General features: G+C 46.5%; 1 protein-coding gene across 6 annotated transcripts in view; it reads left to right on the forward strand.

The window, feature by feature from the left end:
- The first annotated feature begins 1,694 nt into the window (after nt 1-1,694).
- Nucleotides 1,695-17,137, forward strand: part of si:ch211-114m9.1 (rho GTPase-activating protein 44) — a 61,263-nt gene continuing 45,820 nt past the window's right edge. For all 6 annotated transcript variants that reach the window (XR_003782591.2, XM_029123611.2, XM_013131268.3 and 3 more), the window contains exon 1: nt 1,695-2,001. Coding sequence is in view for 5 of the 6 variants with exons in the window: in XM_029123611.2 (XP_028979444.1) it covers nt 1,949-2,001 (53 nt within the window). In the remaining variant the exon portion in view is untranslated. The remainder of the gene's footprint in view (nt 2,002-17,137) is intronic.

The raw sequence follows: 17,137 nt of genomic DNA on the forward strand, positions 1-17,137 counted from the left end.
CCCTTGAGGTTAACTGACACAGTATTTACTCAGGCACTAACCCTTGAGGTTAACTGACACAGTATTTACTCAGACACTAACCCTTGAGGTTAACTGACACAGTATTTACTCAGGCACTAACCCTTGAGGTTAACTGACACAGTATTTACCCAGGCACTAACCCTTGAGGTTAACTGACACAGTATTCACTCAGGCACTAACCCTTGAGGTTAACTGACACAGTATTCACTCAGGCACTAACCCTTGAGGTTAACTGACACAGTATTCACTCAGGCACTAACCCTTGAGGTTAACTGACACAGTATTTCCATTTACCAGCCTTCTCTCTCTCTCTCTCTCTCTCTCTTTCTCTCTGTTACTGTCTATCTCTCAATTAAATTAAATTGTAATTGCTTTATTGGTATGTAACAACTTAGGTGCATATTGCCAAAGTGTTCTTTGGAAATTAAGTGTTTAACTCACAATAATAACATCATGAACATAACAATAATAATTCACATTGCCGGCGGGACAATGCGTAAGAAAAATTCTGAAAAGTAAATAACTTACAATAGACAGTAAAAATTAAATTTGCATAGAGAATGTGCAGTTTGTCAGACAATGTCCTTCATCTTACACCAGGTAGCAATGTATGATGGGTAGCTGATTCTCTTCTGCTCTTTTTCACGCGGATGGGGTTACCTGTAGGCTCCATCTTGGTTTCAAGGTCGCTACCCAGGAATGAATTAACCATACAGGGGAGATTAGCATCGCCCTGCACATGCTGTTGTAAGGTGGGGTATAATGGTAAGGGCTAAGTTTTACGTTTGTTGGGTTAAGGTTAGGTCAAGGTTTGGGAAAGGCATAAAAAAACATTAAACAAAAAACTTACCGCACACCCTTCTACTATTTAAATGTATTTGCTCTCAGCCCTGCTTCTAGTGGGTGATTTTCAAGACAGATTTTTCCCACTGTGACAAATAATATTGACCCTTCTCTATAAAGACCAGACTCATAAGTTGCCAGAACGTGAACAGTGACCCCCACAGAAGAGCCTGTGTTGTTACATTCTATTATTGATAGAACAAAGCATTAGATCATTATGTATTTACAATGTTATGCTCTCTATAAGATCTGGGTATATAGCATTTAATTGTAGAAGTTCTGATTTGGATCTGTTTTTTTCTTTTCGATCATAATCAACAAAAGTACATGGACGTGAACCTGATACTATATCACACGTGCTGCTCTAGATAAAAGTACATGGACGGGAACCTGATCCTATATCAGACCCGTTGCTCTGGATAGGAGACGAGTTAGGGAGGTGCCCAAGGAACGGTTGTAAGGGAGTTGTATTTACACACGGCCACCACAGGGCGGCGTAATAAGATGGATATCATATTGAATCAGTTCATCATCACCGGCCACACAAGCGGGACATTTCAGTAGTCCGAATTCTAGACTACATAAAACAATCTCAAATAATCGTAGGACAACTATTTAAATCATTACTTTTTACTGCTCCTATGGAATTAGACATTCATATATCGTAATTAAAATATAATTTCAGAAAATATATAATATATAGTTAATTCAATTGGAAACGACTTATACCTTCGGTCATCCATAATAATTTACTCTGAATGACGTATTGGAGCTGTACACTATTTACTACAGTTCCCACCCTGCTTTGCTGCACAGCGGCTACTTGTCATGATGCTGTCATTCAGCTCTGCCCATAGCAGCGAATTGGTCCAGCATCTCTGCACAGGGTGTAGGGCGAATGGATATGGTAAAATGCAGTAAGAATAAGCAACTCTGAGCATTTATCCAGGTGTTAAGAATTGCGATGAGGAAAGAAAAATGTAAGGGGCTGGAATTTCTCTTGTGCCGCTGCGGAGTACGAGCCGTTATTTTGAGCGAAATGCGGAGTCTTTTCCCCCAGAGGTGTTAACGCAGAAAATACAAGATGAAGAAGCAATTCAATCGGATGCGACAGCTCGCCAACCAGACGGTGGGCAGGTAAGCGAAACCGGTTTACAGTTGCCTATTTTTTCAATCCGTGTTTTGCAAGTGAGTGAGAGTTTGCAGGAAGAAACGTAGCCTGCAAATCCGCTTGATCAGCGCTTGGTCCCATTCCAATGGGAAGGGAATAGGAAAACATGATTCAAGCAGACATAAAATTCAAAAACATTCCTATTACTGGCCGACGTGAACACCGCAACGAATTCATATAGAAAGCATACATTGCATTTATTTCAGCATTGCCTGACATCTCCCTTTGCGTAATGACCAAATGGAATACCGCAGAGCATAGGCGCATTGCCCTTATTCCAGCCCGCTGGATAGACACTATGTATACTTTAGTTTTACAATATAGCTAGTTATCTGGTGTCGGAGGGCACGGGCACATAAAGCTGGGCAGTTATTATGGGCTAAACCCTGCCGAGATGAATCCTCGCGGTAAAACGATGCCTATAACCACGTTCTGTAGCTGCACATACCGTTGATGCAGATGGATGGTTCAGCGACGTGAGGGGGAAAGGCGAAAAAGGCGCAATGTTTTCAATACGCAGTTATCTGAGCTGGGTTTTAAACAGGAACGAGAACCATCAGGCTTGCAGGTGCAGCGTCCAGAGAATCCCCCTATGCATCGGGACATATAGTTTATTACTGCATTGGGTACAGGATGCATTTGTGCCGTATTCCTCCTCAGTCCCCAGTTTACCTAGCAACAACAGCAGAAGTAAAGGGTTTCAGGATCCCATCACTGTGGCATAAGAATTAGTTGACTATTACGTATGGAAAGCGTTTTAATGAATTAAATTAATTATTCGTATCGATATGGCCAATTAAGAGATGCCCTTATCAAGACCCAGGCAGGGATACCTGTAATGTTCACTGCATATTATACATAATTCCACACACCTGGAATTAGAGACAACATAATAGTGCTTCTCACGTTCCAGATCATCATGCTGCATTAGTGTGTGTGTGTGTGTGTGTCCCTTCCCTCACTCTGACAGCTGGAGCCCCTGTGTTCCAGGTCTGTGTTCCAGGACTGTTACATTTGACCTTTAGCATGGTTATGTGCTTATTACTCCGCCCACTGCCCTCTTTGTCCCTCGGTCCATCTCTTTCTCCTCCTTTCTTCTCCCTTTCTTCCCTCCACTATCACCCCCTGCGTATTCCCTGTGTCCTGTTTTCCTCCTTCTCCTGGGGAGAACGGAACAGCTTGTCATGCAGAAGGCATCCCGTCAGCCGGGCCAGAAGGGGCTCCGTGCTGCTCCTCTCCTCCTCGCTGCTCCTTCTGGTGCTGAGCTCCTTACCGGGAGATTGTGATGATAATAATAATAATAATAATATTGTGACAGCGTCTCTTTGGCTAAAATCAAGTCCTGGTGCCTTGAGCCGAGCGACAAAACTGTGCAATGAAGGGGGTCTCCGAGTGAGATCGTGTCATTTTCACTGCCCGCTCAGTGGCCGATGTCAGAGCAGGATCGGGAAAAAGGTGCCAGTCACCCACCCACCGTCGCCACCCACCCACCGTCGCCACCCACCCACCGTCGCCATCCACCCACCGTCGCCACCCACCCACCGTCGCCACCCACCCACCGTCGCCACCCACCCACCGTCGCCACCCACCCACCGTCGGCACACACCCACCGTCGCCACCCACCCACCGTCGCCACCCACCCACCGTCGGCACACACCCACCGTCGCCACCCACCCACCGTCGCCACCCACCCACCGTCGGCACACACCCACCGTCGCCACCCACCGTCGCCACCCACCCACCGTCGGCACACACCCACCGTCGCCACCCACCCACCGTCGCCACCCACCCACCCACCGTCGCCACCCACCCACCCACCGTCGGCACACACCCACCGTCGGCACACACCCACCGTCGCCACACACCCACCGTCGGCACACACCCACCGTCGCCACACACCCACCGTCGCCACCCACCCACCCACCGTCGGCTCCTCGCTGTCCTTGTCTCTTGACTTGGCATCAGTCAGTGTTACTGTGTGTACAGTTTTTGCGTGTGTAATATCGGCATCTAATTAGCCTGTGAGTAGGCGTGTGGGTAGAGGAGTGTGGGTCACCGTGGGTGTGTGTGTGTCTGTCTGTGTGTGTGTGTATGTGGGTGCGTCTGTGTGCCACCATGGTCTTCCCCTCCACGTTAAGCTGTTGCTCAGTGGGAGGCCGTATCGGGAAGGTGGCAGCATCCTGCTGTGTCTCTCTGTTCAGCCCGCCTTCATTGAAGAGTCCAGGGGCACCACTACCACAGGAACCCCATAGACTGCAGGACTGAGGTGGTAGTCTGGGGGGTTTAAAGGTCACAGGCCCTTGTTCATACGGATCTCATGAACCATCCATGCTCCACATGACAGTCACTAGTCCAGACCCGACCAACTCGGCTCAACCTTGAAGCCGGTTCCGATGATTTCTTTCATCGATCCCGTCCTAGAGCAGCGGGTGAGTGCAATTCATTAGGAGGTAGAACCGAGAAGCACCAACTCTGGGTGTTTCCAGGGGGCAGCGTCTCTCAAACTTCAATAGAAATGACAGTTCACTGCATTGACATGTCCTGTGTAGAACCGACATTGGTGCACCTGCTATTAAAGCTGGCGTTATCTCGGTGTGTTTATTAAGCCTAATTGGTTGATTGGGGTCGGAGGGCCAGCAATGGTGGCGTCCTTTCAGGGGTTTGGGAGAATGGTCTTCTTCGTTAGTGTCCTATCGAACGGAGGTCCCTGGTAGGTGGCGTCCTTTTAGGGGTTTGGGAGAATGGTCTTCTTCGTTAGTGTCCTATTGAACGGAGGTCCCTGGTAGGTGGCGTCCTTTCAGGGGTTTGGGAGAATGGTCTTCTTCGTTAGTGTCCTATCGAACGGAGGTCCCTGGTAGGTGGCGTCCTTTCAGGGGTTTGGGAGAATGGTCTTCTTCGTTAGTGTCCTATCGAACGGAGGTCCCTGGTAGGTGGCGTCCTTTTAGGGGTTTGGGAGAATGGTCTTCTTCGTTAGTGTCCTATTGAACGGAGGTCCCTGGTAGGTGGCGTCCTTTCAGGGGTTTGGGAGAATGGTCTTCTTCGTTAGTGTCCTATCGAACGGAGGTCCCTGGTAGGTGGCGTCCTTTCAGGGGTTTGGGAGAATGGTCTTCTTCGTTAGTGTCCTATCGAACGGAGGTCCCTGGTAGGTGGCGTCCTTTTAGGGGTTTGGGAGAATGGTCTTCTTCGTTAGTGTCCTATCGAACGGAGGTCCCTGGTAGGTGGCGTCCTTTTAGGGGTTTGGGAGAATGGTCTTCTTCGTTAGTGTCCTATTGAACGGAGGTCCCTGGTAGGTGGCGTCCTTTCAGGGGTTTGGGAGAATGGTCTTCTTCGTTAGTGTCCTATCGAACGGAGGTCCCTGGTAGGTGGCGTCCTATTGAGTGGGAGATGGAGGAGGTCACACAGCTGTCAAAGGCACTTCACTCACGCTTGCTCACTCGCTTCCCTCACAGTGGCCTATTGATTGTTGACTTGGATTAAATGAAACACTGCTGAACTTTTTGTTTAGGCTGAAGAAGTTGTCTCAGCCATTTCCAAGTATGGAATGCCTAAAACATATTTTTTTTGTTAGATCAAATTATATTTAGCCGTTGTTAAATTAATTTAAAGTAGGTGAAACACTGGCATGCTGTATACTATCTAGTGGTGATCATGTAGTGCTTTTTACAGAAAGTTGTTTCTCAAAAAGTCTTTAACAGTAACAAGGTCTAGACCACTAGAGACCAAGCCTTACCAAACAAAAAGTCCCAGGAATAAACTACTAGAACAAAGTTTACCACCCATATAAACAGACAAATGGCTCGAAAGGCTTTTGAGTGTTCCAATTCACTGTCTCCACTTCACCTGTCTCTGTATCATTCCTACTGTCAATAAAAAAAACTGAAAATATGTAAGGACTGAAACAATGTGTCTCTTGTGGGTTTTTACAATGTGGCTGCTGCCGATTTCAGCGGAGAAGGCTACACCTTACAGTGTCTTTGTTTGTGCTGATTAATGGGCTTGCTTAACGAAGCCGTTTGCAACAATGGAAACTCTGCTGCGTGTCGTGTGAGAGAAGAGCGTAACAGTGGTTAAATGGTTGTTTAACACCCAGAAGGGACATTGGATGAACAGTTACATGGCTGGACGCTGCGTTCAGGAGATATGTTTCTGCATGATTAGACTGCAGTGTTTACAATGCCTGGTTGCCTAACATGTATAATCTGCTATTGGCTTCGTCAGGGTTGAATCACTTCCATCTTCCACTTTTTCCGCACCAAAAAAATGCAATCTAAGATGTCATTCTTTTGGTGGTGTCAAGGATGGGATCAGAACATAGGGAACTTGGTTCAGAAGCGTGACATTGGCTGTACAGTTGCCTATTCGCCATGCTATGTGAACGCCATGCTCTATCAATGGAGCTACACCTGACCTATCTGTAGGCTGACCACAGTCTTTACAGACAAAATGGGTTTCTGGAGTTGTTCTGGCTCTTTTCATTCTTGTTCTCTCTAAAGACATCTGACTGATACACACTGCCACCCCACCCAGAGTCATCAGAGTTGACCTGTCCATAACCATTTAGATCTAGTTTATCTCAACAAAATTGAGTTTTCAGAATGGAACCAACACTGGATATCACCCCTATTACAGGATTGTTTGACTTGAGTGATTCAGTGAAACAACAGTCCAACAGAATTATTGAATTAGGAACTGAGCTTATAAAAGTCACCTAAAAGGATCTCTAAAAGAAACAAAAGGAGGGGTTTTGTCTGTATGTGTTGCAGTCAGAATTGAGACATGAAAAAATTAATAAATAATAAAATGGAAACGTGCACTCCCTGTTAATACACCTTTACAGATTAGTTTTGAAGGGTCTTTGTCAGTTAATGACACACAGGGTCTTTGTCAGTTAATGACACACAGGGTCTTTGTCAGTTAATGACACACAGGGTCTTTGTCAGTTAATGACACACAGTGTCTTTGTCAGTTAATGACACACAGTGTCTTTGTCAGGTACCATCATTTCATTTTCACCTCTTGTGTTTACTGTTAGTTGTTGGTTTTCTCGTAGTAAATGCTGCAGATGGCCTTTCCACGGACTGAGGGGGGAGAGGAGTAAGGAGGGCGAAGGAAGGTCTTCCCTCGGTAGTGTGTGTGTGTGTGTGTGTGTGTGTGTGTGTGTGTGTGTGGGGGGGGGGGTTCTCCGGAGGCGCTGTGTCAGCATCTCTTTACATCACAGTTAGACCTGTCCTTGGCCGGCTGCTTCCTTAGCACGTGTCCAGGCCTCTTTCTGCAGTCTGCCTTTAGATCACTTGGGCGGGCTTGTACTGACTGACCGGTTGACTTGGTTGGCCGGCTGTCTGGTTGGTGGGTATTTTGACATGTGACCAGACCAATCACTGGCTGGCCGCAGTAGGTCTCCATAGGAGGATATGTTCAGCCATGCGTACGGTAGTTAGGGAGAGCTACTGTACCATTACTGAGGAAGGGCGAGAAATGCTCAACTTGGCTCAGTCAATCCGTGCTCTAGGATTTCTTTGCAAGCATTCCAAAATGCTGTAAGCATAGTCATAATTCTGCTTGGCTTGAGTATCTTGTGAGTTTGTTCGATTTAACCCGATGGTTTTATTTGTTCTGTTTGCTTTACATACAGTGCTTTCTAAATGTTAGGTTTCGTACATTCACAATTCTTGACAGATACACTGCAGGCTGTGATTTTCAAGGGGAAAAGATCTATTTCTTCCGTGTCACTCCCCATCCTGCCGTCTGGACCCATTTCTCAGTCGGCTGTCTCTGCTTCCTCCCTTATCTGGGTTTATGAACGTCTTTGAGAATATACTGTGATATAAGCAAGGCTGTTCAACTCCAGGCCTGGTTCACTTCTTGTTTTCATCCTCTCCATGTTAGTAGGGACGGATTCAGAATTCGGACACCAGGCGAGTGCAATTAACTATCTACCCCCCCAAAAAAAGGCTAAATGTTTTTGCTCCTCCAGGACTTTTTTTTTATGATGAATTTTAGTTTTGTAGCAGGGTCGGGGTCAATTTGAATTGAAGGACGTCAGGTCAGGAAGTTACTGGAAATTCCACCTGATACTCAGTCATTCCAAAAAGACCATCAAGGGTGTTTTCAAGGACAGCTCAAAAACCAAACTTGAGCTGTTTTACATTCCTGAAGTTTAAATTAGAATCCCTTACTAACTTGAACCCGACCCTGCTATTTCACGGCGTTACTGTTTCATGACCCTCTGCTTTGCATTATTGAAAAGCTCACGTCCCCGTAATGTATAGGACGAAACCTGCATCGACGGCAGTACTGTTAACATTGGAATCTCTCAGCGTGTCCATCGAAGGCATAATCCCTCCTCTCTCTGTCCCTTTCTCTGTCACACACACACACACACACACTTACTTCAAAGGTGCACCAATCACTGACACTCTACTCCCAGATAGTAGTGGTGATTGTGCGGTAATGGTTTTCCTTCCCAGCCCCTGAAGGGCTCACAGCCTCTCAGCTCATCTCTGCGAACGCAATTAGGAGTGAATAGAGAGAGAAGCAGCCATTTGCAGGCTGACGGACGAGCGACGGATGAGCAACGGGTCGCTCTCTCCTCTCTCCTCCTCTGTCATTCTCGTCTTTTCCTATCTCCCCGCTCTCCGTCTCCCCTCTGCATCTCCTCCATCTCTCTCCTCCTCTGTCCCTCCCTCTCTCAATCTGCAGCCCCTCTCTCCTCCCCCTCCCTCACTTTCTCATGTCCACAACGGTTGCTCACGGACGTCTCAGAGACCGCAGGCAGGAATCCACGGGCAGGGAGAGTTCCAGCAGAGGCCGACTCGGATCGGCGAGGCGAAGAGCTATCCCAAACACAGCCACACATTCGCTGCATCGCAAGAAACCATTGTAACGTTAGGCATGTAATGGCACTGTGTAAAGCTGACCAGTGTGGGTGAAGTTTCAGTTTTGACCGTTTTTTTACAGGCGGAAATGTAGAAATAGAACAGGGCCATAGTAATGACTTAGAGATTGTGTAACTAGCGACTAGTGAGAGAATTCACGGAGGGACAGAAGTGGTGAGTGTGTTGGTATCTGTGTGTATACAGCTGTGCTCAAAAGTTTGCATACCCTTGGAGTTGGTAATATATGTACCATTATTAAAGAGAACATGAGTGAGAAGGCAAAACACGTTTCATTTATTTCTTATGTGATTCATATTCAACTGTAGGTCATGACAGAATGGCGCAATCATAAAACAAAACATGGCAACAAAGACAAAAATGAACTGACCCCTGTTCAAAAGTCTGCATACCCTTAGTTCTTAATACTGTGTATTGCCCCCTTTAGCATCAATGACAGCATGCAGTCTTATGTAATAGTTGTCTATGAGGCCCCAAATTCTTGCAGGTGGTATAGCTGCCCATTCGTCTTGGCAAAATGCCTCCAGGTCATGCAAAGTCTTTGGTCATCTTGCATGAACCTCACGTTTCAGATCTCCCCAGAGTGGCTTGATGATATTAAGGTCAGGAGACTGTGATGGCCACTCCAGAACCTTTACCGTTTCTGCTGTAACCACTGGAAGGACAACTTTGACTTGTGCTTAGGGTCATTGTTGTGTTGGAAAGTCCAGGAGCGTCCCATGTGCAGCTTTCATGCAGAAGAATGCAAATAGTCTGCCAGTATTTTCTAACAACATCTTGCAATCAATTTTCACAAGATCCTATGTGCCTTTAGAGCTCACACACCCCCAAAACATAATTGAGACCCCACCACCATGCTTCACAGTTGGGATGGTTTTCTGTTCACTATAGGCCTTGTTGACCCCTCTCCAAACATAGCACTTATGGTTGTGGCCATAAAGCTCTATATTGGTCTCATCCCTCCAAACTACAGTGTGCCAGAAGCTGTGAGGCGTGTCAAGGTGTTGTTGGGCATATTGTAACCAGGCTTTTTTGTGGCATTGGCGCAGTAAAGGCTTCTTTCTAGCAACACGACCATACAGCTAATTTTTGTTTGAGTATCATCGTATTGTGCTCCTTGAAACAACCACACCATCTTTTTCCAGAGCAGCCTGTATTTCTCCTGAGGTTCCACTCAGAACGCCTTTGGTCGACCATGGCCTCATTTACACTGTTATAAAAGCTGTACACTCACTACTTTACATTGTAGCAAAGTGCCATTTCTTCAGTGTTGTCATGAAAAGATATAATCAAATATTTACAAAAATGTGAGGGGTGTACTCACTTTTGTGAGATACTGTATATAGCTATGTATCTGTGCAGTAAGGATTTATTTGCTCGTAAATACACTGTAAAAGATTACAATAAATACAAATGAACATATCACAATAAAAAGTAACAAGAACTTACTGGGTTGTCAAAAAATCTATTTGATATTTTGTGAATAGACTACAACCAAATGTCATGAAGAAATTTGATGAAGCCAGAGACCATTAAGCAAGCTGACATTGATGGGGGTCTTGGTTGGAGAGACCTTAGTGCAGTGGCTTTTTAGCCCTGGAAGTCGGGGGCTGTAGCCCCGGGTCTTTTATGAACAGCCCTGGATCTCAAATTGACCCCCAGAAAATCTATAAAAAAATGGCCCCTGATCTATGCATCTATAATTCCGATCGTGCATTATGACGGTGTAGATGTGCAGGCCGCTAGCATGTAAATAGAAATGTTCCTCATGTGATCCTAGCCACGCCTCTGATGGAGACCATTACAATGGGGGCGGAGGGGGGGGTCGTTTCCTACCGCCAGCCACAAATCAATCAATGACAAGGTCCTTCAGAATTATTTTGGCCAATCAGATGCTGTTTAGAGAGCTATAAGTCTTTCTTGTTGGTTAGGCAGTAATGACTCAAATATTCATGATCTCCTACATTTTTCCCAGATGATGTGTTCCATGTTGTTTTAAAAACAATATGTTCAGAACAGGCATAATTCTCTGTTTGACAGGTTTAAACGGCCACAGATGTTTCTGAACCGACTAAAGCAACGTTAGTCTTGGATAACGTTGAGTGTCACGAATTTAGACCGAGGAGAATGATTCATGCGCCGGCGTTTGCCGCACATTCACACAATGCTTTATGAACAAGCTCTCTCTGTTTTTGGTCCGATCTAAAGAGGGGCGGTGCCACTCCCTGCGGTCGATCCCGCTCTTTGTCACCGTGGCTTCCCGTCAAACATTAGCATGTTTCATGTTTAGTTCACTACTACTGTCCAGGATCCAGACAGCTCGGACCAGAAGAAGTGAACCAGAGAAAGGGCTGAGTATCCACAACGCCGTCTTGGTTCCCTTCAACAGAACGATCCCCGGCTGTTAGAGCAACTATGAACTCTGTGCTATTTACATTGATAAAATAACTGTGCATGTAAAACAGGGAACGTGATTGGATGATTATGAACAGCTGCACGGTTTTCTTCCACGTTCCCCCACGGGGGCTTTCTTCTGCCCTTTTATTTTCTTTCGCTACTTCTTATTGGCCTTTTAGCTGGACAATTAACATGCGTTGTGTCATGACTGTTGCTAAGGTCCCCCTGCCTCCTGCACATGATCCCATCTCCACAGGAAGTGACCTCGAGGCCTGACGGCGCCTCGTCGGATGAATCATTGCTGTACAATCTGCTTCTTAAGCTCCCGGGCATACCGTATCAATTGCTGCGCATGATCCCGTCTCCACAGGAAGTGACCTCAGGGTAGCGACGTGCCCCTTCTGCGGCTAGCTTAGCAAGAAGAGGATGTGGATGGAAGAGGGCATGGTGTGTATGGCCAACCTGTATTCTGTGTGAAGGTGCAGTTACACACCTGCTAGATTGGCGGGACTCCCTGGTTCCCTCCCACCCTGACTCTCTCTCCCTGGTTCTGTCCCTCCCTGACTCTCTCTCCCTGGTTCCCTCCCTCCCTGACTTTCTCTCCCTGGTTCTGTCCCTCCCTCCCACCCTGACTCTCTCTCCTTGGTTCCCTCCCTCCCTCCCTGACTGTCTCTCTCCCTGGTTCCCTCCCTCCCTGTCTCTCTCTCCCTGGTTCCCTCCCTCCCTGTCTCTCTCTGCCTGGTTCCCTCCCTCCCTGTCTCTCTCTGCCTGGTTCCCTCCCTCCCTGTCTCTCTCTCCCTGGCTCCCTCCCTCCCTGACTCTCTCTCCCTGGTTCTGTCCCTCCCTCCCACCCTGACTCTCTCTCCTTGGTTCCCTCCCTGACTGTCTCTCTCCCTGGTTCCCTCCCTCCCTGTCTCTCTCTCCCTGGCTCCCACCCTCCCTGACTCTCTCTCCCTGGTTCTGTCCCTCCCTCCCACCCTGACTCTCTCTCCTTGGTTCCCTCCCTCCCTCCCTGACTGTCTCTCTCCCTGGTTCCCTCCCTCCCTGTCTCTCTCTCCCTGGTTCCCTCCCTCCCTGTGTCTCTCTGCCTGGTTCCCTCCCTCCCTGTCTCTCTCTCCCTGGCTCCCTCCCTCCCTGACTCTCTCAACCTGGTTCTGTCCCTCCCTCCCACCCTGACTCTCACTCCTTGGTTCCATCCCTCCCTCCCTGACTGTCTCTCTCCCTGGTTCCCTCCCTCCCTGTCTCTCTCTCCCTGGTTCCCTCCCTCCCTGTGTCTCTCTGCCTGGTTCCCTCCCTCCCTGTCTCTCTCTCCCTGGCTCCCTCCCTCCCTGACTCTCTCAACCTGGTTCTGTCCCTCCCTCCCACCCTGACTCTCTCTCCTTGGTTCCCTCCCTCCCTCCCTGACTGTCTCTCTCCCTGGTTCCCTCCCTGACTGTCTCTCTCCCTGGTTCCCTCCCTCCCACCCTGACTGTCTCTCTCCTTGGTTCCCTCCCTCCCTCCCTGACTGTCTCTCTCCCTGGTTCCCTCCCTGACTGTCTCTCTCCCTGGTTCCCTCCCTCCCACCCTGACTGTCTCTCTCCCTGGTTCCCTCCCTCCCACCCTGACTGTCTCTCTCTCTGGTTCCCTCCCTCCCTCTCTGAATGTCTCCCTCCCTCCCTCTCTGATTCCCTGACTCCATCGGTCTCGACACACACCCATTTCACTTCCTTACATTGACAATTGAAAGACAACCCCCAAAACCGGAATTACTGTTACTGTACTCTCCCCCCTCCGTCGCATTGTCCTGGTATGTTTACGTCTGGTTCTCCATGTCACCCTCACTGCTGTGCTCTTGTAAATCTAAAGCAAAGTAAGGGCATGTTGTTGCTGTTTCACTCTGAAGGAGAGAGCACTAGCATCCTCACATATGTCAGTCTGACTCTGTCTGTTTCCTCCTCTCTTTCTTTCTACCTATTTATATGCAACGTTGTCTCAGGGGACTACGTAGACTATTTTACGTAAATCCATGGCACCCGATTTCATATGATATGTTACGTTACATTACAATGCGCTACCAAAACGTTAAATACACTACTAATTGGCTAACATGTAACATATCTTACGAACGCTGTTACAACATATAATATTTTATATTATATGCTATTTTATATCATGTCATATTATACGCTATTAAAACGTATCATATGACATGAACGCCAGACAAACGTATCATATTTTATGAATGGTACAGAAACGTTTAATTTATTACGAATTTGCACAAAACGAATTAGTGTTTCAAACCGGCAATACTCAGGTCTGAAGGCAGGCACCCTACCCACAGCACCACACCGGGTGTATGGACATCAGGGGGTGATCAATGGACTTACCAAGGTTGCTACAATATGCAATAAATGCATTTTGACGTTACAGTTAGGTTAAGGTCAGGTATCACAGCACTGGGGTTAAGGTTAGGGTTAAGGTCAGGTATCACAGCACTGGGGTTACGGTTAGTGTTAAGGTCAGGTATCACAGCACTGGGGTTCAGGTTAGGGTTCAGAACACAGCCTGCTTTTCTTTTCTGGATTATTACTCTAACCCAGGGGTTCCAAAAATTTTTGGCCGATGACCCCATTTCCATATCTAAATATATATTTGGAAAGGAAAGAAAAAGGTGCAGTGGTCTCCAGAGCACACAGACTGATGTATTTCAAATGTTTATTTATTTTAATTGTGATGATTATAACTGACAATTAATGAAAATCCCAAATTCAGTATCTCAGAAAAATTAGAATATTACTTAAAAAAATATTTTTAGAAATGTTGGCCAACTGAAAAGTATGAACATGAAAAGTATGAGCATGTACTGCACTCAATACTTCGTTGGGGCTCCTTTTGCCTGAATTACTGCAGCAATGCTGTGTGGCATGGAGTCGATCAGTCTGTGGCACTGGTCAGGTGTTATGAGAGCCCAGGTTGCTCTAATAGTGGCCTTCAGCTCTTCTGCATTGTTGGGTCTGGCGTATCGCATCTTCCTCTTCACAATACCCCATAGATTTTCTATAGGGTTAAGGTCAGGCGGGTTTGCTGGCCAATTAAGAACAGGGATAACATGGTCCTTAAACCTGGTACTGGTAGCTTTGGCACTCTGTGCAGGTGCCAAGTCCTGTTGGAAAATGAAATCTGCATCTCCATAAAGTTGGTCAGCAGCAGGAAGCATGAAGTGCTCTAAAACTTCCTGGTAGACGGAAAAACACAGGGGACTAACACCAGCAGATGACATGGCACCCCAAACCATCACTGACTGTGGAAACTTTGCACTGGACTTCAAGCAACTGGACTTCAAGTGGTGGTTCTTGAAGCACTGACTCCAGCTGCAGTCCACTCTTTGTGAATCTCCCCAACATTTTTCAATGGGTTTTGTTTCACAATCCTCTCCAGGGTGCGGTTATCCCTATTGCTTGTACACTTCTTTCTACCACATCTTTTCCTTCCCTTCACCTCTCTATTAATGTGCTTGGACACAGAGCTCTGTGAACAGCCAGCCCCTTTAGCAATGACCTTTTGTGTCTTGCTCTCCTTGTGCAAGGTGTCAATGGTCGTCTTTTGGACAGTTGTCAAGTCAGCAGTCTTCCCCATGATTGTGTAGCCTACAGAACCAGACTGAGAGACCATTTAAAGGCCTTTGCAGGTGTTTTGAGTTAATTAGCTGATTAGAGTGTGGCACCAGGTTTCTTCAATATTGAACCTATTCACAATATTTTAATTTTCTGAGATAGTAAATTTGGGATTTTCATTAGTTGTCAGTTATAATCATCAACATTAAAAGAAATAAACAATTGAAATATATCAGTCTGTGTGAAATGAATGTATACATTATACAAGTTTCACTTTTTGAATGGAATTACTGAAATAAATCAACTTTTTGATGATATTCAAATTTTATGACCAGCACCTGTATCTCACAAAAGTGAGTACACCCCTCACATTTTTTGATTATATATTTTCATGTGACAACACTGAAGAAATGACACTGTGCTACAATGTAAAGTAGTGAGTGTACAGCTTGTATAACAGTGTAGATTTGCTCAAAATAACTCAACACACAGACATTAGTGTCTAAACCGCTGGCAACAAAAGTGAGTACACCCCTAAGTTAAAATGTCCAAATTGGGCCCAATTAGCCATTTTCCCTCCCCGGTGTCATGTGACTCGTTAGTGTTACAAGGTCTCAGGTGTGAATGGGGAGCAGGTGTGTTAAATTTGGTGTCATCGCTCTCACATTCACTCATACTGCTCAGTGGAAGTTCAACATGGCACCTCATGGCAAAGAACTCTCTGAGAAAAAAAAAATTGTTGCTCTACATAAGCCTAGGCTATAAGTAGATTGGCAAGACCCTGACACTGAGCTGCAGCATGGTGGCTAAGACCATATTGCGGTTTAACAGGACAGGTTCCTGTCAGAACAGGCCTCGCCATTGTCAACCAATGAAGTTGAGTGCACGTGCTCAGCGTTATATCTAGAGTTTGTCTTTGGGAAGTAGACGAATGAGTGCTGTAAGCATTGCTGCAGAGGTTGAAGGGGTGGGGGATCAGCCTGTCAGTGCTCAGGCCATACGCCGCACACTGCATAAAATTGGTTTGCATGGCTGTCATCCTAGAAAGAAGCCTCTTCTAAAAATGATGCACAAGAAAGCCCGCAAACAGTTTGCTGAAGACAGGAAGACTAAGGACATGGATTACTGGAACCATGTCCTGTGGTCTGATGAGACCAAGATAAATGTATTTGGTTCAGATGGTGTCAAGCGTGTGTGGCGGCAACCAGGTGAGGAGTACAAAGACAAGTGTGTCTTGCCTACAGTCAAGCATGGTGGTGGGAGTGTCATGGTCTTGGGCTGCATGAGTGCTGCCGGCACTGGGGAGCTACAGTTCATTGAGGGAACTATGAATGCCAACCTGTACTGTGACGTACTGAAGCAGAGCCCTCCCTTCGGAGACTGGGCCACAGGGCAGTATTCCAACATGATAACGACCACAATTCCACGATGACCACTGCCTTGCTAAAGAAGCTAAGGTTAAAGGTGATGGACTTGCCAAGCGTTTCTCCAGACCTAAACCCTATTGAGCATCTGTGGGGCATCCTCAAACAGAAAGTGGAGGAGCGCAAGGTCTCTAACATCCACCTGCTCCGTGATGTCGTCATTAAGGAGTGGAAGAGGACTCCAGTGGCAACCTGTGAAGCTCTGGTGAACTCCATGCTCAAGAGGGTTAAGGCAGTGCTGGAAAATAACGGTGGCCACACAAAATATTGACACTTTGGGTCCAATTTGGACATTTGAGTTATTTAGAGGGGACAGCAAATTTACACTGTTATACAAGCTGTGCACTCACTACTTTACATTTAAGCAAAGTGTCATTTCTTCAATGTTGTCACATGAAAACTGACATTCTTATCTGTCATTATGGATTATGATGTAGGAAGAGATCTTTGATCTGTTGGTTGCCTAGTAACTCTGGCATACTTTTTCTTTTTAATTCATACTTGTGCTTATTGCCATCTCTCTTCCCACGTGCCCTCACCAACCCCAGTGGAGAAAGTGTGAATAAAAACCAAACACTGACTCACTCATTCTGCTTTCCTCCATACTTTTATACATACAGGATTTAAAAATCATCCTTGCTGTGTTTGCCTGGCGGGCTCCAATGGGATATCCTCTCTTCAATGTCACTGTCTTACTGGTATCCCCCATGGCGTCCATAACCATCATGGGATAGGAGTGACTCTATGGGCTATACTTTGCCCCCCCCTCGGGGTGGTTGGTGTCCCTCTGGAGTT

This window comes from Esox lucius, chromosome 11 (genome assembly GCF_011004845.1).
Source record: "Esox lucius isolate fEsoLuc1 chromosome 11, fEsoLuc1.pri, whole genome shotgun sequence".
NCBI lineage: Eukaryota > Metazoa > Chordata > Actinopteri > Esociformes > Esocidae > Esox > Esox lucius.